Source organism: Protopterus annectens, chromosome 11.part0, assembly GCF_019279795.1.
Source record: "Protopterus annectens isolate FY-2018-M chromosome 11.part0, PAN1.0, whole genome shotgun sequence".
Taxonomy (NCBI): Eukaryota; Metazoa; Chordata; order Ceratodontiformes; family Protopteridae; genus Protopterus; species Protopterus annectens.
Genome location: NC_056745.1, coordinates 242549006 through 242570825, shown reverse-complemented (window position 1 = coordinate 242570825; position 21820 = coordinate 242549006). Strand labels below are relative to the sequence as shown.

The 21820-nt window shown below is 40.9% G+C and overlaps 1 protein-coding gene across 2 annotated transcripts in view; it reads right to left on the bottom strand.

The window, feature by feature from the left end:
* Positions 1–21820, bottom strand: part of KRAS (KRAS proto-oncogene, GTPase) — a 346218-nt gene that overhangs the window by 25856 nt on the left and 298542 nt on the right. For both annotated transcript variants that reach the window (XM_044087664.1, XM_044087663.1), the window contains one exon: positions 19096–19255. In XM_044087664.1, the coding sequence (XP_043943599.1) occupies positions 19096–19255 (160 nt within the window). The remainder of the gene's footprint in view (positions 1–19095; positions 19256–21820) is intronic.

Below are 21820 nucleotides of genomic sequence, written 5' to 3'. Positions count from 1 at the left end.
GGGGGTAAACTGAATGGCAGACCCTTGTTGTGGTGACAAGCTTCTGCCCATCATCGAAACTCCTATTGCAGGCAGGGAATGAGTGCAATTACTGTCTCCAGGCTGTGGCAATGTTGAGTCCAAACACTTTTTAGATACCACTGTAGTTTCCTCATATGCAGTCTGGCATATGGAATTAGTAGAATGCAGGATGCCATGAAACCCAAGGCCTGCAGGATTTTCCTTGGAGATAAGTGGGGTTTTGTTGCCAAATTCTTGAAGTAAGTAGTCAGTTGCTTTTGTTTGTTCGGCGTGAAATAAGCCATCTGGGCAGTTGTATTTAGGCTTGCACCCAGGAATATTATCTCTTGAGAGGGCACTAGTTTTGATTTATTTTCGTTTACTGTGTACCCTAGGCCAATTAGTAATCTTTTCACAAACGCCAGATGCTTTAGTAGAATGTCTTTGTTCTCTGCTTGAATTAGGCAGTCGTCCAAGTAGGGGTATATTTGAATTCCTTTTTTGTCTGCAAAATGCAATTACTGGTGCCAGGCATTTTGTGAAGACCCTGAGCGCAGTAGATAAGCCAAAGGGCAGTGCAGAGAATTGATAATGCATTCAGCCAGCTATGAATCTGAGGTATCTTCTGCAAGATTGTCTGATTGGGACATACAGGTATGCCTCTTTTATGTCCATAATTATGAGACAAGCCTTCTTGCCCAGCATGGGCAGTAGCTGCTGTAGAGTCAACATCTTGAATTTTGGAACTTCCAGAAAAGTGTTTAATATAGACAGGTCCAGTATTGGTCTCCAGGTTTTGTCCTTTCTGGGTACTAGGAAAAGTCTGGAGTAAAATCCTTGCCCCTGCTCTTGTTGTGGTACATGCTGAATGGCCCTCATATCCATGAGGGCTGTAATTTGTTTTTGTGCCTCTGCCCATTGATTGTGTGGCAGGTCTGGCATGCCTCTTGACCTTGGTAGAGTGTGAAAATGGAACCTGTAGCCTTGGGACACTATATTCAGGACCCATTTGTCTTGGGTAATCCTTTGCCAATTTGAAGAAAAAAGTGCTATTTTTCCCCCTAAGGGGGCTTGCAAAAGAAAAGTGCTTGGATCTGGTAGAGGAAAGTCATTGGGACTGTTTCCTGAAAGGTTGTGATTTGTCTTCTCCTCTTTTGGAGGTAGGAGCACTCCATTGTTTAGGCCTGTAGGAGCCTTGGGGCTGAGATCTGCCCCTGGGATGCCTGTATCTGCCTCTTTGTGGTCTGTCTGATGCTGGAAAGGACCAATTTTTAGAAGGCCAGTTTCTGCTAAACCTGGGTGGCTGTACCTGTAAGAAATCCTTGACTGTCTGCATGGATTTTGCTTTATCCTCCATTTTTTTCAACACTTCTTCTGCTTTTGTGCCAAACAAAGTATCATGCTGTAATGGTGCATCTAATAATTTTGCTTTAACATGATCAGGCAGATTTTGTTCCTTTAACCAAGCATGTCTTCTTATAACAGAACCTGTAACAGCGGCCCTGCAAGAGGCCTCCAGAGAATCATAACCACATTGCAAAGTATGCTTTCCCACTTGTTCAGCTTCATGCAATAAATCCTGCAATTCCTTGTTCTCTGAACATTCCGTATTTGTCAACATTTTCTGTTTAAGCAGTGACATTAAATATTGCTGGTATTTGAGCATATGAAACTGACAATTTAAAGCCCTTATGGCCAGGGTTGCAGAAGTGTACACTTTATCCCCCATATGTCTAAAGACCTGGAATCCCTGTCAGAGGGAGCAGGGTTTTTTGCAGTGGAAGCTTTAACCCCCTTGGGACCCTGTGATATAGTTTCTGGGTCAGCAGCGGGATTTTTATACAGGAATTTATGAGAATCCAGGACCCTGTAGTTTCTGTCTGGCTTAGCAGGTGCAGGGGGTAAAGAGTCTGGGGATAGTCCGGACTCTGAAAATACATCATCTACAATGTCTAGAACAGGTGGAATAGCTAGGGGTCTGTGCTGAGGAAGTAGCAGAAAGTCTCTGAGCCTTTTCTTAGATTCAGAGTAATCTTGGCTCTCCCAGTGGAAATGTTCCCTCATGGTATGTAGGGTTTCCCCAAAAGAATAATTCTCAGGAGGAGAGGCTGAAGAAAAGGATTCTTCAGCATCAGAATCCTCATAGGGAAGCATGGAGTAATCCTGTTCAGAAGAGGAATCAGAGGAAATAGAAACCTGATCAGAAGAATCATACTCTGTCTCTTGCCTAGGCCTCTTATCAGGAGGGGGATGGGAGCCCCTGATCAAAGTAATTAGGTCTTCAGCCATTTTAAGCATCTGTTTTTTAGGCATGGAAGTCTGAGTAGGAGAATGCTGTACTTGTTTCTTTGTCTTTAGTGCTGCTTTAGTCTTTGTCTTTGAAGCTAAAGATGGCTTAATATAAAGCTGTGTAGGTCTGAAGACACCCTCAGAAGCTGATGCCTGCTCAGTGGCTCCTGACCCACCTGAGGGTATGATTTCCGAGTGTCCAATACCTTGAGTATCCAGAGGCCCAGTCAGCTCCACGTGGGAGTCGGAAGCGGCCTGTGGCTCTGAGGTAGCGGGTGCCAGGGGCTGCGAAAGTGCCTCACTGAGAACCGGCGACTGGCCTAGCAGAGGCTTCGTCGTCGGTTTTGGACCTCGGATGCCTATCTTTTTCCTTGCATTTTTTGTAAACTCCGGTTGTCAGCTGATCCAACGGCATTATATAGTTAAATCTTCAGCCAAAGTAATGGAGGGCAAAATCGAACCGACGCTTGATAGTGCGTTGGTTAAATCTAGCACAAAACCGACAGCTAGCAACGTTATGATCAGGGCCTAGGCAAGGAATACAGTAAGAGTGAAAATCCTTATGAGGTATTTGCTTCCCACAAGAAATACAATTGTTAACTTTTTCTGACATTGGTCTGGAACAAGAAAAAAGTTTCCCCAACGGGGTACTTAGCTTTAATGAAGACTTTGGTTCTGAAATTCAGATTTGAAAATCTCAGGAGTCGGCCGACCGGCACTTGCGAACTGCTTATGCTTCGGGCACCGCGCGGCAAGAAAGACTGAAGAAAATGGCGTCAGCTGCGTCTTTTATACCCCTGGCGTACTGACGTCAGGGAATAAGCGACAGCAACCGATGCCGGACCTAGACTTTGGAATTCTGTCCGACTGCGGGTAGCCTGCCAGCAGGATAACCCAAGGGTGATAACTGCAACAGTGAAACACGATGAACATCTCTAAAGCAGAAAAGCTGCAATCTCCAATCTGCCACGAGGGTGGATAACCTATCAGTCAAGGTAGATGGACGGGATAATATAGTAAACTGTTCTTTTAAATAAATAAGTTGAAAGGGTTAAATATCATATGTACAAGACTAAACATTAATACATGTGTCTTCCTGCCATTATAAGCTGCAGACCTAGTCTGTATCACAAAAGCATGTACACTTCCATTCATCTTGTACAAGTTGTCTGAACTTTTTCTTGAATATCTGAAGATTATCTATATCAGTAGGTAGCTAGTTCCATGCAGCCTGTCCTGTTCTAGAGAGGGCTTTTTTTTCAAAGGCCTTCTAGTTTGATACCTAGGTCCAGTTAATGTGAGCGAACTTTCTTGGGTGTTCCTTACGAAGTAGTTTTGTTCCCTGATTTGGACTAGATATTTGAGCAGTGGGCAAAAGCCACTTTATAGAATTTTATAAGTTACTATATTATGAAGAAAGGAGAGCCTGTTAGTGATTGGTACCCACTGAGCTTTTTTATATAAGTTACGGTGATGGCAGTTTTTATCTGAAAGCAGAGGAAGTATTTTACTTTCAGCAATTTGAATTTTCTTGAGTGTTTGTTGCAGAGTGAAGAACAAGTAATAATGAGAAGGCCATATTCAATATTTGGTATTAGGACATTTTTGGCTATAGCCATTATTGTAACTGCTGAGAGAAACAACACCATTTTTTAAGCTGTTGTAAAACTTTGGTGGTAAATTTTTTTCTGTGTATGTTAAAGTTCATTAAGGTATCAAGTGTTACGCCAAGACATTTTTGTTCCTTAACACCTGCAACAAGATTACCTTTTAAATCTGTTATGTGTAAGGATGGAAGTAATGCCAATTTCTTTGCTGTAGAGGAAAGCATGGTGTTTGTTTTGGTGCTGTTAATTTGGAGTTTATTGTGGAGCCAATGACAACGGTTTGTGAAGTGACTGATTGTTGCAGTATTTGGTGGAATTTATAAGGCTATCATCTGCAAACACATTTAATTTTTAAGTTTGGCAAGTTAATGAGAGATGTCATTTACGAATAATGAGAACAGTATGAGTCCTGGGACTAAGCCTTGAGGAACTCCCACATTTAGTGTACTTGTGTCAGATAACACATTTTTAGCAAAGATTTGAAATAGTCTGAGGTCTGTTGTATAAGTAGTTTCTAAACCAGAGTCTGACAGATTTATGTACTTGAGAATGTTGACGAATGTTATAGGGTCAAAATGTTTTTATGGACATAGTGTTAAGACTGTTTTATGGTATATTGGGTTTACTCCAGGCAGTTGCTATAATAACACTGAAGATATCAGCCATAGCTCTTACATGTGTCATGTAATCATGCTTGGTAGTAAATATCAAATCTAGTATGCTTTCCATGTCGCAGACATCTGCTTTTCACTCATAAGTATCATTACATGCAGGATGTTATGTGCTAGGCAAGACAATATATATTCAGCAACATTCTTAGGATTACTTGGAGAAATAAAGAAGCAACCTGGAATGATAGATTTTTAGGAGTTTAATTACACTGAGATTATTAGGGGAGCATGATTTTACACAGGAAGGCAGCTGACAAAGGTTGACTGTACAACAGAGATTGCACATAACAGTAACATAACCTTCTCCTTCATGGGCTTAAGCATAGTTATCCAGACTTTGGTCTAATCAGTGGAGGCAGGAAAGGGGTAATAAATATGCTTCTCAGTGAACCTTATCGCACATTAACTGATGTACTAAGTATGCATCTGTTACATCTGACTTCAAAGGCCCTCTACAGGGGGTCATTACTTGAAAGAATTTCAAACAGTATTCAGAAAAAAAATCCTAGGATGGCAGCAGCTGGACAGAAATGCCTAAAGATCAAAGGTCCGAGAAGACTAACTTCTGAGAGTGAAGTGCCAACGGAGGTCCAGCTCCTGAAACCACAATCCAAGAATTAATGCTTTCTGAAATGTAAGCCAGAACTATATGCCTACAGCACAAGTGTCTGTAATTGATGAAGTCTTGAAATAGCTACTGGAAGCAACTATGTCCATGGTGGAGTGGCCTTTAATATTAGTTATTGGATGATTTGCTGCCTGGGGGCAGAAGATAATACAGTTAGCAATCCAATTGGAGACATTTTGCTTAGCTACTGCTAGCATCTCCATACTCTTAGCAAAGGTGATATCTAAATGGCCAGGCCTAGAGAAAGTACAGTTGTGTACTCTTACCATAAATGTAGACACTCGAGTGTATTCACTGTTGCAATCATCACCTGTGGGTTATCCCTGCTGTGGTAGCCCTCGGCCGGCCTGAATACCAGAGTCAGTGTTTTTTTGTGTAGGCTGCAGTCACCTGTAATCTAACGTCAGGTCGTTAGTGCTATAAAGCAAGTCAGCCGACATCATTACATCAGTTTTTCTTGCCCTAACCTGTCAGAAGCACAAGGAAATAAGGTAAAGTGGTCCTGGTGGCTAAAGACCACCGTAGGAAGCTTATGTCCCCTTAGGGAAAGAGGATATAAGGGGGATGGAGAGAGGGAAACCAGGACTGCAACAGTGAATACACTTAAACATCTACATTTATGGTAAGTGTACACAACTGTACTATGTTTGTCATGTTTCACTGTTGCAGTCATCACCTGTGGCAGGATTTCCAAAGCTGAGGAGAGGGGTGGAAGGATAGGTTAGAGCCCTAGGCATGGGTAAGCAAGCCCTGCAGAACTGCAGAGGCAAACCCTGCCTTAGACTTAGAAAAAAGAGGTAGGTGGTAATTTCTTGTAAAGGTATGGACAGAGTTCCAGGTGGCAGCTTCCAAGATGTCCCTGGTGGGGACTCCTCTGAGGAAGGCTGTGGAAGTAGAGGGTGACCTAGTGGAATAGGTATGAACAGACTTGGGGGGGGGTCCCATGTAGTCTGTAGCAGAAATGGATACAGTGTGATATCCATTGGAAATGGTTTTCTTGGAAATGTGCTTCCCCTCTGCCCCTGGGGCAAAGCTGACAAGCAGCTGGTCTGTTTTTCTGAAGGGTTTAGTACGGTCAAGATAGTCTCTGAGTTGTCTGTGCATGTCTAGCGAGTGCAGAATTCTTTCCCCCTTGTTTTGAGGATTGGGAAAGAAGGTGGGTAGGTGTATGACCTGGTTTAGGGTCACATCAGATACCACCTTGGGAATAAAGGAGGGATTAGTCCTCAGGGAGACTCTGTCTGCATGGAAAACGATGAAGGGTTCAACAGCCATGAGTGCCTGAAGTTCTGAAACCCTTCTGGCTGAGGTGATAGCTAGTAGGAAGGCAGTTTTCAGGAGAGGTATTTCAATTCTGTTGAAGCAGCAGGTTCAAAAGGAGGTAAGGTTAGTTTTTCTATAACATAATTCAGGTCCCAGGTTGGTGTGGGAGGCCTTCTGGGAGGTCTGATATTAGAAGCCCCTCTGAGGAACTGTTTAATCAAAGGATGAGAGAAGAGGGGTAGGTCTGAATCGTAATGGGCTGAAATGGCTGAGGCATGGATTTTAATAGAAGAGAAGGAGAGGCCACTTTTGAGCAACTCGACTAGGTAATCCAAGATAAGAGGGATGGAAGGTTGTGAGGTATTGGCCCCTCTGGACTGGCTCCAAGAGCAGAATCTTTTCCATTTCCCTGCATAAGATTTTCTGGTGCTGGGCCTTCTGGCCTCTGTGATAATGTCTAGGACCTGCTTGCTTAACAGGGACTCCTTGTTAGCGTTTAAAGAATAAGCCATGCTGAAAGATTGAGAGTCTGCAAGTCTGGGTGCATTATTCCCCCCCCCCCCACCTGGGTCAAGAGGTCTGAGATCAGGGGAAGCTGCTTGGGGGGGCTGTAAAGTCAGGCTGCACAGTAAGGGGTACCAATGCTGTCTGGGCCAATCTGGAGCAATAAGGATGGCTCTTGGTCTCTCCTCCCTTATTTTGATCAATACCTTGGGAATAAGAGGCAGAGGAGGGAACACATACACAAAGAGGGAGTTCCAGGGGAAGATCAAGGTATCCACCCTCCACGCTAGGGGGTGATACTTCCTGGTACAGAACTTTTGCAGCTGGTGGTTGAGGTGTGAAGCAAAAAGATCCACCTCTGGAATCCCCCACTCCTGAGTGATTTGCAGAAAGATTTCCCTGTGGAGCTGCCATTTGTGGGGGTCCAGTAAGTTTCTGCTTAGGTGGTCTGCCAGGGTGTTGTTGACCCCTGGCAGGTATTGGGCAATTAGGTATAGACCCATGGAGGTGGCTGTCAGCCAGAGGTTCATGGCTAGCCTGCAGAGAGGCTAAAATTGCCCCCCCCCTGTTTGTTGATATACCACATTACTGTGGTGTTGTCTGTTTTTATAAGGAGAACCTCTGTTCTGAGATGTGGTTTGAAGGATGTCAGAGCCTTTTGTACTGCCATCATTTCTTTCTGACTGATGTGTAAGGGAAACCTCTGGGCATCCCAAAGACCTTGGGTGCACCTACCTGCTAGGTGAGTGCCCCAAGCAATGTCTGAGGCATCAGTGGTGATGGTCTGGCTGGTAGGGCAGAGAATGAAGGGAAGACCCTTGTTCTTGGCACAGGCCTCTGCCCACCAGAGAAACTCGGCCCTTATAAATGGGATCAGAGGGAGAGAGGTCTCTAGAGACTGAGAGTGCTGACACCAAAGGTTCTTTTAGATACCACTGAAGTTTCCTCACATGAAGCCTGGCCAGAGGGATAAGAAGGATGCAAGATGCCATGTACCCCAGGGCTTGCAGGAACTTCCTCACAGTGAGGTGACTTCTGGAAGCCAGCTGGGTAAAGTAGAGCGGCAGGAAGCTCTGCTTTTCTGGGGACAGGAAGGCCATTTGGGATGCTGTGTCTAGTAGAGCTCAAATGAAAATTATCTTCAAGGTGGGAGTTTGCTTTGATTTCTTCTTGTTGATGGTGAACCCTAGGGAAGTTAGAAGGGATTTGACAAAGAGAAGGTCCTGGAGCAGCTTTTCTTTGCACTCTGCCTGAATGAGGCAGACGTCCAGGTAAGGGTAAATCTGTATATTTCTCTGTCTGCAAAATGCTATGTCTGGGGCTAAGCATTTGGTGAATACTCTGGGTGCAGTAGATAAGCCAAAGGGCAGCACAGAGAACTGAAAGTGCTGTGATCCTTCTCTGAAGTGCAGGAATTTCCTTCAGGAATCCCTTATGGGGATGTGAAGGTAGGCATCTTTTAGGTCTAGGGTCACTAGTCAGGAATTTTTTGTCAGCATAGGCAGAAGCTGCTGCAAAGTTAGCATTTTGAATCTGGGGACCACCAGAGAGGTGCTCAGAATGGATAGATCCAGGATTTCTGGGGACAAGGAAAAGCCTTTGCCTGTTTGTTCTGAGGGGACAGGTTCTACTGCTCCCTGGGATATGAGAGTTTGGACCTGTTTCAATGCCTCTGCCCACTGATTTGGAGGTAAGTCTGGGTACCCTCTTGGCACTGGGAGTTTGCTGAAGGAGAATTTGTATCCACGAAAAATTATCTTTAAGACCTATTGGTCCTTTGTTACAGAAAGCCAAATTTCTTTGAAGAGGAAGAGCCTTCCTCCTAGCTTTTGGTGAGTGAAGGGAGGGCAGAGGGGGAGGGGGAGTCATTGTGAGTTTTTGCCATAGAAGGGTGGCTTAGAACTCCCTGCCTTTGGGGCGGAAGAGGTCCACTGTTTGCTTGCCCTGGGATGGGGGCCTGGATGGTCTGTCCCTGTGGGGCTTACCTTGGCCCTGTCTGCTAGGTGCAGGGAAGGACCAGTGTTTAGAGGGAAAGTTCCTGCTGAACCTGGGAGGTTGAACCTGAAAGAAATCTTTTACTGTCTGCATAGATTTTCCTTTGCCTTCCATCTTTTTAAGCACCTCTTATTTATTCCAAACAAGTGGTCCTTATCCAGGGGTGCATCAGTAACTTTAGACATGACATGATCAGGGGGAGGTTGTTCCTTCACCCATGCATGTCTCCTAATAACAGCTCCTGTCACTGCTGCCCTGCTAGAGGCTTCCAGGGCGTCATATCCACAGTGTAATGAGTGTTTGGCCACTTGACAAACAGAGTGCAGTAAATCTGCTAACTCTTTTGAATTGGCACAGTCAGAAAAGGTAGAAATATTTTATTTTAATAGTTCCAAAGTGTGTTGTTGGTATTTCAACATGTGGAATTGACAGTTGAGCGATCTGATGCTAAGGTTGCAGAGCTGTATACTTTTTTACCCCATATGTCCAGAGCTCTGGAGTCCTTGTCAGAAGGAGTAGGGTTCTTTTCAGAACTAGTCTTAACTCCCTTACGTCCATGAGTAATGACCTCTGGGTCTGCAGCAGGATTTCTATACAGGTATTTGTGAGAATCCTGTACTCTGTAATACTTGTCAGGTTTACTGGGAGCAGGTGGAAGGGCGTCAGGGGCTAGGCTGGACTTATGGAAAACATCCACCACTTTTAAAATAGGGGGATGGCCAGGGGTCTGTGATGGGGCAGGTCCAGAAACTCTCTAAGTCTTTTCTTAGACTGGAGGAAATCCTGAGATTCCCATTGGAAATGTTCCCTGAGGGTGTGAAGGGTTTCCCCAAAGGAAAGGTCCTCTGGAGGGGAGGCAGAATGGATGGATTCTTCTGCATCTGAATCCTCATAAGAAGTCAGAGGTTGCTGTTCCTCTTCAAAATCTGAATAGTCAGATTCCTCAGAATCCTGTTCTGTCATAACTTCTGCAGAAGGGTGCCTTTTCCTTTTAAAAGTTGTGGTCTGACTACCCTGGATAAGGGAGATGAGATCCTTTGCCATTTTAAGCATTTGTGCTTGGGGTGGTAAAGCAGGAGCAAGATGGTGGCTAGAAGCAGATTTTCTAGGAGTGGCCTGGCTTCTAGGCCTGAAAGTCTGAGAGAAATGGTAGTCGGATGAGAAGACGTTGGTTTTTGTCTAGATTCGGTAGTGCGAAAGGCCTTCTCGGAATCTGGTGCCTGCATTGCGGCTCCGGACCCAACCGATGCAGAGACAGCCAAAGGCTTAGAAGATGAAGAAGATTTCTGTGGCATACCCGACTCCGAATGGGTCTCAGTAGAGTCCTGCGCAGATATCAAATCGAGCATCAGGGGCTGTGAAAGCGCCCCACTGAATTCCAGAGAACTGAAGACCTGTTTAGTGGTAGAGTCATCTGAAGGCTTAGCCTTGTGAGGACAGTCTCTATCTTTATCTCTACATTTTTTCGGAATGTCCACGGATTGTTGGCTGACGGACACCATATCAGAATGCACAGATGGAACACGAAAATACTGTCTACAATAAGAGCTCTACGGCGAATGGTTCTCGCATTAAAGAGGGCACAGAACCGGCAACGGGGGACATCGTGGTCTGGGCCTAAACAAGTGACACAGTAAGAATGGAAGTCTCGGTGTGGGATCTGCTTTCCACAGGTGAGACAACTGTGAACTTTTTCGGACATTGGTTAGTGCAAGAAAAAAGGGGTCCACAACGGGGTACTTAGTTTTAGGCATTTTCAGCTGAAATTCAAACTCTGGTAGCGACCAACTGGCTCTCGTGCGAACTGCTTCTGCTACGGGCTTCAAGGCAAGAAAGACTGATGTAATGACGTCGGCTGCCTTGCTTTATAGCACTGATGACCGGAAGTCAGACTACAGGCGACTGCAGCCGACGCAAAAAAAATTGACTCTGGTATGCAGGCCGGCCGAGGGCTACCACAGCAGGAATAACCCACAGGTGATGACTGCAACAGTGAAACACGAAGAATATCTACATATCTGAGTACAACATCAAGTATATGGGAAAGACTCTCTTTCCTGGCTTCAAATGCTATAAAAAAGACAGAGGGGTGCTGATGACAGATGAACAGACTGATTAAAGAACAACCTTGATGCCACTTCTGGTAGGAAGCGAAACTTAGTTTTAAGGGATTTCTAGTCTTTGTGAAAGGCCAAATACAGTTCTCTACAAAAAAAAAAAAAAAAAAAAACAAAACCTACAACTTCAAGATTTTACATGTGAAGGTAATGAACACTAACAAAGGACCTTCTGAGGAATGAACTGAAGATCCACTGAACCACAAGTTGTGAGATAGAGATTTTTTTATTTATTTTATTTATTTTACATTTGTTGACCGGGCTAGTCCAACTGGATACATGTCCATTTTCAGTAGAGGCCCGGGGAGAAAAGCTCCAGAAAAAAAAACGTACAGAAAAATTAAAAGTAATATAAGTCTACAAAAGGCATCAACATACAATATTACAACATTCAGTTAAAGTTTACATAAAAAAAATTGTAAAATTGAATGAAATAGTCAAATATGGAAAATAGTACTCAAGACTCATAAGCATTAGTATTTAAGTAAAAAAAGGTTAGTTTATAGAGTGTAGAATATAGAGGTAGGAATATAGAGGTTATAGAGTGTAACAGTCGGTGAAGGATAACAGTTAGGCAGGGTTGGTACAAGAGCATAACCAGTGGTTGGTGAGAAAAAATTTTAGATTAGTTTTGAATTGTGGGAGAGAGGTCTGAGAAGTAAGATCATGTGGTAGTTGATTCCATACTTTACCAACAGAGTTAGAGAACAAGGAGTCACCTGCTAGGTTTTTTGATAAGGTAGTATGAATCCACATTTTGTTTGAGGAGCATAGATTCTTCAGGTTATTATATGATATGATGAGGGCAGAAAGAATTGGAGTGTTGCTGGGTTGGTATAGGGCTTTATGGGCTATTGTAAGTTGGTTAAATTGTAGCTGGTTAAGGAGTTCAAGCCAGCCCAGTTGTTTTAGATTCAGACAGTGATGAGTCCTGAAAGGTGAATTTGTAGCAAATCTAGCAATATTGTTATATGATATGGCTAGTTTGTTGAGATTATTTTTAGAAAGGTTAGTATATATGGGGGAAGCATAGAATAGGGTAGAGATTAAGTGGGTTCTAGCTATTGCGGTCCTGGCTTCAGGTGTAAGGAAAGGTTTAATTCTATAAAGGGATCCTAGTTTTCTGTTAATTGATTTTATTGTAGTATTTATGTTGGTGTCATAGTTTAGGTGATTATAAATTGTAATTCCTAGGAGTTTGGTGGTGAGGTCGGGAGATATAAGGGTGCCATTACTGGCTGTAAGAGTGAAGTGTAGAGAGGTAGACATTTGGGAAGGTGTAAAGAGCAAAAGTTTGTTTTTTTTCGGATTAAGGAGAAGACAACGGTTAGAGAACCATTGTTCTACAGTGCTGAAAGCTTTTTGTGTAAGGGATAAGAAAGCCCATCAGTCATGAAAGAAGAGGTTTCATGGAATGGTTCTTCAATGGAGGGAAAAGATGCAAACCCCCATAGGTATCTGCTTGACAAGCCAGTGGTGGGCCACAGTTCTGCCCTTCACAAGGAAGTGATGGACCCAAATGGTGGAAATATGTATCGCGACTGTGAAATAACTAAGAACTAAGTAAAACAGGATATGCTTATGCTTCAACCCAGAAGAAAACCTCTTCTACTTAGTAAAAAAAAAAAAACTGATGAGTGAAGGGCTAACCGACAGTTTTGATCACCACTGAGACCTTAATCAGAAGGTTTAGCAGGCTTAGGGGAAATAACACACCTATGCCTGGAGGTGAAGCTGTCTGTCACCCTAAATGGGGGGACCTGCCTGGCTTATGCAGGGATTCTAGACTGTCAAGGACATGACAGCCTGAAATGACATTCTCCTTGGTCACCAAGAGTGACAAAAATGAGCCCTGGCCCTTTTATGTGAATTCTAATAGAAAGCTTGATATCACAGGAAAAGTGTGAAAGCAAATATAAAGTCTCTTAACCAAGGAAAGGAGAATGCATGCATCATCAACACCTCCTTATCCTGCTGAACCAACACATACTCAGGAAGACCACATTTTCTATGCAACTAACACTTCTAACTCTGGGGGTGCACTGTTCTTGTTCCTGACCAGATAGGTCTCCTTTATCTTCAGATCCAGGAAAGGGCTGATAATACAGGGAAGTCTGCCAACACATTCACTTATCCTCAGATGTGGACAACAGTGAAGGGGATGCCATTGCCTATGGCTTCTTGAAAGAAATTCATCTTCTCTTTGCACAAAAAGTGCCCCCTACTTATTCATACACCAGTAAGTAGCACACCATGTCGCTTTATTGAACTGATGGATAAGAGTCTTTGGCTTCATCTCCCCTTCTAAAACTAGAAAAGGAAGAGGAACCCCCCTTAGTTTTATAAAATGTATGGGGGGCCTATTTTCCTGGGGCTACAAATGTTTCATTCCAGCAAGAAGCCTAGGTGGGCACCCCAACCCTTCAGAAAAGCATTTATTGTGAGAACCTGTGATGGGTTTAGAGATGGGTTTAGATGAATGGTAATCATACAGAGAAGCCAGTAGACAAGGTCTGACACAAGTAAAAGGTCTGTGAAGATGTGATAATTCTGAAGCCACTGATGCCTCACCATCTAGTAAAGTATCCTCATAAGAAGACAGGCAAACAGGACAAGATGGTGGCTGCCATGAGGCCAAAGAGATACAGAGTGTCTGCACCTCCAACCCCCTTTCTGACCTCACCCAGATGTCCAAGCTTATAAACTACCATGACTTTTCTGTGGCAAGGAATGACTGGCACTGGAAGGCATTCGGCTTTATCCTAATGAAAAGGGTCCTCTGATGTAGAACCAGAGAGGACTTCTCCTAGTTTATGGTAATCACAAGGGCCAGCAACCAGTGAAGAACCCAGGCAAGGGGCAAAACAGGAAGTCTCTTGACATGGCTGACAAGAGCCAGACAAGCATGAAGAGGAATGCTAGGAGTTCCTTCTCCTACAAAGTGCCTACCAAAATGGGTTCTACTTTGCTGAACACTCTAAGAGCTAAGGAAAGCTTAAGGAGAAACAAGCTATATTAAAGGTGGTGCCTACCTACAGTGAAAAAAAGGAGTCTTCTGTGAAGACCCATAACACTGATGTGCCATTAGGCAAACATCATGTTCAGTTACACTAATCAAGTGCCTGCTAAAGAAGGATGCTGATGCTCTGGTTAGTGTTAGCTGGTTGTGATTGCTGACATTAGGGAGAACTAGAATAGAGGAGACTCTTATCTTTCCCCTTGGAACAAGTAGAAGGCAGGATTATATCCCATTCTCTCTCTCTTTCTCTCTTTCCAAAGCAAAAAAAGGCTCTACAGCCCCTTTCAGAAGAAAATTTTTAGCATGTTACAGTAGCTCTGTGGAGTTGGGCTGGCCTCGTTGAGGATTCTACATCCACTGTTTAAGATCACATCCAGAACTCATTATTTCTTGGTTATGGTTCTTTAACCTGGAGTAAACTTTGAGAAATGGCATCCCATGTATAGTCCTTTGAATAATCAGGATTGCTGCAAAATTGTCTCCTAGGCAACTTAGCAGGGGTAGGATTGCATGATGCTTAATCTCTTTCTCACCTGGAATGGACCCATCTGGAGGAAGAAGCAGCATCAGATTGGTACCATAAGGACTCACCATAGTGGTCAGTCCTTACTTCCTCTCCTGCAAGTCTTTGATAATGTCTTAAAAAGGCCAGCTACAAAGACTATCTCCCAAACAAAACCTTTAGGAATGGTCTGTTCTGCTCATCCTTTAAAGAGTACAGTTAAAGCCATGCTGTTCAGTACAGACAGGCACAAAATGCTGCTGCTGCTCAGGATCAAAACCGCAGTAAGTTATGAGAAATCTCAGTACGGAAGCAGTGGTAGGGGGTCCTAAACCACAGCCTCACTGACCACAGTTTATGGAGCTGGGTAAGCTGCTACACAGTCTAATCAATGAATAAGGACTGGGTCAGGTGACTAAGATAATTAAGGTCCCAGAGGTTCAATGTCACAGCGAAGAAGATCTTGCATACTATTTGTAAAGTTTTGTACTCTTTATTCAGTGACAGGGTGGCCATACACAGCAGTCTTTGCAACCTCAGAGATCATGCCCAGATCACTCTTAGGACAGTTGGTGGGGATGTCACGCTACTCTGCTAAATGTTTATAAAGGGTGTTCTTAGTAAAAGGAGAAGTAGCATTTGGACAAGTACTCTAGGAGTTAATTGAGAAGCCTTGCCCACTTTCCTAACTGCCCCAAAGCACTTTCTGGTTAAGTGACTTGCTCAGAGTTACACAGTAGGCAAATGGGGACTCAGTGAATCAAACCTGCTCTACAAAAAGCAGCTCATTAATAGCTCATACTCTTGTCTTCTGTGCTGCCAGATGTTTCCAGGCTGCAAAAATGGCATACTTGAAGACAAGTCTTAAACTGAGGATGGCCAGTGGTTCTCACCCCCCCCCCCCCAAGAAACTGATTCTTTGTTTTCTGTAGTGATTCTTTGTTTTCTGTAGGGGAGAAGGCAGAAGACGGGCAACAGGCCAATACACAGACTACTTCATAAACCTGAGGGTTTCTCCAAAGGAGGACTGAAGAGTGAAGGATCTAAAGGGCAGACAACTCACACTATCCGTGTCTGTCTCTGCATGGGAATTCAGTACATTCAAAGTTACATGAGTAGACTGATTCTAATGGAGATGGACAGCATCTCCGACTGATCAGTGAATAAGGACTAGGACAGGTGACCAAGATAATTAAGGCCCAGAGCCACCATTTACCTACTCTGTAGCTCTGAGCAGAGGGAGCACTGCATTCATCCTGTGTGAAGGGTGGGGGGCAAACAGCAGACAGGTGCTGAATGTCAGGCATGCTGAAAAGTGCAACTGTTTCTGGCAGTTATGATCAGACTTCAAGAGAGCTTCTGTACGTACAGCAAGTGCAAAGGCCAAAAAAACAAACAAAACCAATGAACCAACAAAACTGGCCAGCACTCCAGTTGCGAGATAAAATACTCAGAATTTATTTATTTATTGTTAAAGCAACCCAAATCAACTCCTGTATAATAAAGCAGTCAAGAAATCAAAGCAATACACAGACCGGTTTTGGCATGCTACCCTTCATCAGTGTATACTGACCCAAAGAATACAGCTGAATAAACATTAACCTGTCCCACCTGTTCCTGCTTGGATTGGATAATTACAAATGCTCATTAAGACTTGATGGGAATAACCCCCCCCCCCCAAGTCAAATAATCTATTTTCATTTTTATTTAGTATATTATGCCAACCAGCTATATGGTTCCTATTCCCCACAATTTTATCAGTAATGACAAACATAAAATGTACAATGGGATGTTTAATGGTGTGTTTATATAATGCATTTGATATTCATTTGTTCCTAATGTCAGTTAAATGTTCAGAAATCCGCATTCTAAAGGGATGTGATGTCTGTCCCACATAGAAGGCAGAACAAGTACACATGGCTAAATAAATAATCCAGTCTCTGCTACAATTACCAAATATATGGATATCATAAACTTTGGGAGTGTTCCAGCTAAAGAACTGTTTACTCTTCAACACATATCTACATAAAGTACAACGACCACGAGGGACACAGCCAACCTATATCCCCCATCAATCATAGTTTGATGTAAATTCTTGCAATGGTATTTATTCTTGTAATGATTAAAAAAAACACCCAGCATTTTGCCTCTTCTGAATGAAAAGAGGCATCTCGGTGTCAAAATATTACCTAATTTATCCTCTGATAACAAAATATTCCAATGTTTTTGTATTAAATCCATAAAAATAGAGGTATTACGACCATAACTTGTAATTAACTTGATGGCATGTTCATCCCTAAAATCACTATGTTGGTATTTTAATAACTGACATCTATCATAATTTTGTACCAAAGTAATAGTTTCAATTATATGACATTTATTATCTCCTCTATCCCAAAACCTAGTAATCAAATCATTTTGATGTAACATAAACACTTCATCAGATGAACAAATCCTGCAAATATTGAGATTTTGGGATGTTGCGTATAATGTGATGAAGCTGGTGACTCTTGCCTATGTTCATTTCCAGTATCAGTTACAGAGGAAGAATCCTCCCCAGAAGCCTCACTAGTATTTATAGTTTTTTTTCAAAATAGATTTTTTTCCTTTTCCTTTTAATAGGCGTATGTACTGAATCATTATTGGAAAATGTAACACTTTTCTGTTGGCCAAGTGGTTTACCTTGTTAAATGCCGCTAGTTGCCACCCAAAACACATTATACACAACATCCCTTTCATTGCTGTATTACTCACTATCTCATTCCAAAAAGGCATGGTGGCCCTCGTGTTACTCTAAATGCTCATGTGCCAGGTGGGACAGCTGAGACAACTTCTTGGGACTCTCTCTCAAATGCAGAAGCCCGGGAGAGTCCCCTTCAGCTGCCATCTGCATCCTTTACTGACAGGGTACACAAATTCCATCTTTCACTAGCAGTCAAGTAGACAGAGGCTACTTCTTCAGAGGACTTTAAAGCAGGACTTTAAAGGAGAAGACCATTTCCCAGTACGTTTAGCCTTATCATGTTCAGAACCTTCCTGTCAGTTCTTGAACTGGTTCCACTGCTGCCATCTTGTGGGAGGTAAGAATGTTCTTACGTTTTAAACTCCTCCTCATTATGGCTGGAATGAAGTGTTGGCACATGTGACATGCATTTACATTGTACTTTCAGCCCAGATGATACAGACAGAACTGCTGCAGGTACTTCTTAATGATGTCCTAAGTGAAAGGACTTTTAATTGTTAATACTGAATGAGAAAGCTTTGCTGTGAGAAACATCAAAAGCAAGATCCAAACTCTAGACGTGACATGAAGGATCTGGATAGTGCAGAGGCTGAATGTGTACTCTTTTTTGGCTGTGTGTTGTCACAAAATGTGTTAACAAGTGGCATGCACACCTAAGTATCTCAACTATGTAAAACACAGACAAACACAAAACAGACCACTGTATCTAGGAAAGCCAGTAGGCTTGGGTGTAGATATGGACATGCCACAAGATCTTTCAACTTGCATTCCTTTGAGAAGGAAATGCCGAGCTATGCATCCTGACCTGCCTTAATAATAACTGTCATCACTTTGGGGGAATTACAAGGCACTGCTGTCAACAGAACTATCTTACCATCACAAACAGCAACCAGGGAACAGGAGTCAGGGCAGGAGAAGTAAAGGACCCCCCACCTTGTGTTGTGATCTGTTGTTGTAGCACTTAGAATATTTAATTGATGATTTTTCAGATTACTCTCTCATTGTGCCCCGTCTCTGCCTTTTAAGAACAGGAAGTCATGGTCTTAGAGGACTCCTTTCTATAATCTGTTGTGCAAAAGGAGGCATCATTCACTCTGGCCTGTTTTCTGGTTAAAATTGCTTATGAAGAAACTTCTAGCATTTGTCTTGGATAGCCTTGTTGTTCATAGGTACAGAGACTGTCTCAGAACAAAATAAAGTAAGCACAAGCAATTCTCATAGTCATTAGGGTTTGTTTTCCATATGGGCTCTTTTCTGTTTTTTGGTGGTGCCAAAGAAGGCTTTAATAAATAAAATCGTACTACAAGAATTAATTTAATTATAGATTAATATGTATATCATTACATATACTCAAGGAATAAACATGAACAACTGAAGCAGATATTGCTTACTGCTCTACTCAACTCACTTAGAAGGTAAGAAATGAATGGAATATGGTAGGACTGTCACACTTATACAAATGTAGACACTGACATGGGGTGACCCCAAAATGTATAAGTAAATTAAAGTTTGCACAGTTCTTTTTGACCAAATCCATGTAACAAGGAATTTAATGCAATTACATCAAAAAGTACGAATAAAGTAATGCATACAATAAAGATTAACAGCACACTGAATTCATGCTTATGAAAAGTAGTAAATGAACTTAACTTAAAGAAAACATTAGTTATATTATTCTACAACAAAGGAAAACAACTAAAAGTAACACTGCTTGCATCACCTTATTCGTCAATTGTTTTCCAAAATAGTTTACTTGCCTGCCTTGTTTTTGCTGAAGTTTCGATAAATGGAATCCCATAATTTCTTGCTAAGTCCTGAGCTTGCTTGGTGTCTACTGTTCTAGATGGTAAATCACTTTTGTTTCCTACTAGAACCATAGGGACATCTTCTGAATCCTTAACTCTTTTTATTTGTTCTCTGTAAAAGAAGAAATATAACTCATTTCTTTAGTCAGCAACTTTCTGCTTACAACAGTCTTATCAACATTTCTAACACAACTGGTGTCCACAGACAGGTTCATGCAAAATACATACTAAAAATTATTCATTCAGTTTTTGTTGCTACCCATTTTATCTCATTCAGGGTCATAAGGAACATAAATATTATTGTGTAAGGCAATGATCATAAGGCAGAGAATTAACTATAAACAAGACACCGATGTATCAAACTGCAGGACACTCAAATACACTTGCAGGCAGTTTTTTTTTTTTTAAAACAAATTTATTGTTTTAACATATAAGAGAAATATCATAACAATTTTATACAAATAATTAAAAATAGGTATTATTATAATATTCAACAAAACAACTAAAGTATTTACAAAGACATCCACTACAATCAGATCAATTAATTAAACTAAAATACTGTGCTATTGAAATTAGAATTTTTTTAACAAATTTTGTAAATTATCCCATACAATAAAATGTGATGTTTTTCTAGTTGTTCTCATTCTAATTGTGCTTATTTCCATATGACACATTATATTCATAACATTTTTAAATTCATTGAGCGAAGGAGGTGTATCTGAAATCCAATTTCTAGTTATTATTTTCCTAGCCACTGCTAGGATAGACCATAACAAGGGAAGCTTAATCTTTTTAACACATTGAGGTACAGGTGTGTTGAATAATATAAGAAACTTAGAAATAATGAAATTATCTGTAAAAAGAGCCTGCAAAAATTCATTAATTGACTTCCAGTATTCTTTCAACTTCATACAGTCATAAAACATATGAGCCCAGTCAGCATTAATTTCTACATTACATCTCTTACATAGATTATCTTTATTATTAATTTTATTCATCATCAAAGGTGTATAAAAAGATCTATGTAAAAATTTCCATGTATAAAGTCTCCAGACAATGGAAGATGTAGTTCTATAAGCAGATTCCAATATATATTGTTTATCTTGTTGAGTTGGTGGGTCCCCATTAATAGAGGTGAAATAATTCCAGTATGAATCTACATTGTAAAAGTTTCTTGTCTGATCATTTTATGTATATATGAAAGTTTACCTTTATCAGAAACTTTATGCTGTAAATTTATTATCAAGTAATCAATCAGTTTTGGAATAGATTCTTTAACTGTTATAGACATTAGATCTATTCTATCAATGAGATGTTGTCTAAAGATCTGAACCTCTAACCAGCAAGTTTCTCTTAGATCAAATTCTTGTTTTAAGAAATCTAGATTTTTAACTTTATTATCAGATATCAGCTGATACCAGTACTTTAGATTATTATCTATAGCTAAATGAGCTCCTTCAGAAGTAGATGACATAAGCATACCCTGAGTATAAATTATAGGGAATACAATAAAATTCCATTCCCTATACTTAGGGTGCATGAATATAAAGTTACGATAACTAATAATAATATTTAATGGGTAACAGACCATATGTTTAGGTGTAATAGGTGAAGTACAAAATTCCTTTAGCAACCACAACATGGAGTTATTTATAATCATATTTTTATGTGTTAAGGAGATTTTCATGAAGTGCATACTAATTAGCTCCCAATAATCTTTCCATTTTGACATATGACCGATCTATTAATAAAGTAATAACTTTTATAATAGAAGAGATAATATATAAATTAAAGTCTGGAAAAGAAATACCCTTGAGACCAGCTATTAGTATGTTTCTTTAATGCAATCCTAGGTCTATTAGGTGCCCATAAGAAATTTAACATTAGTGTATTCAGTTTCTTGATAGTTATTTTTGTAGGTGAAAGTATTATTGATTGTATTAAGTATAAAATCTTGGGGAATATTATCATTTTAATAATTGTAAGTCTCTCCTCCATAGTAAAAAACATATTATTCCAGGTATTAAAAAGATTTTGTATATTAAGAAAACAGGTATTATAGTTATTATATATAACAGATTTAATATCTTTAGATAGTATTATACCTAAATAAGTTATCTGACCTGAGTTGGGTACATATTTAGTAAAACCACTAATGAGAGTATTTTTTCGTGTATATATAGGTAGTATTTTAGTTTTTTCTTCATTGAATATTAAACCAGAAATACTTTTAAAATTCATCATTTTATCAAATAAAGACTGCATAGAAGAATTAGATCCTGCTGATGTAATTAGAACATCATCTGCAAAAAGTTGAATTTTTGATGTTGTATTTTCTTCTATTTCAAAACCCTCTATCTCAGTACTGTTTCTAATCAAATTAGCCCAAGGCTCCATTACTAAAGTGAATAATAGTGGAGAAAGTGGACATCCTTGCTTTGTACCTTTAAGAATGGGTATTTTTGTGAAACATATGTTCCTACCTTAATATAAGCCAGCGTTCCTTTGTATAAATGCTCAATTAAATTTACAAATGCATCAGAGAAATTTGTGCATTTCAGTAAGGTAAACAGATAGTCCCAACTTACTGAATCAAATGCTGAACCTATATCAAGACTAATAAGTGTTAAATCTTTCTTTTCCTATTTGCAAAATCAATTAATGTTAAAGTTCTTCT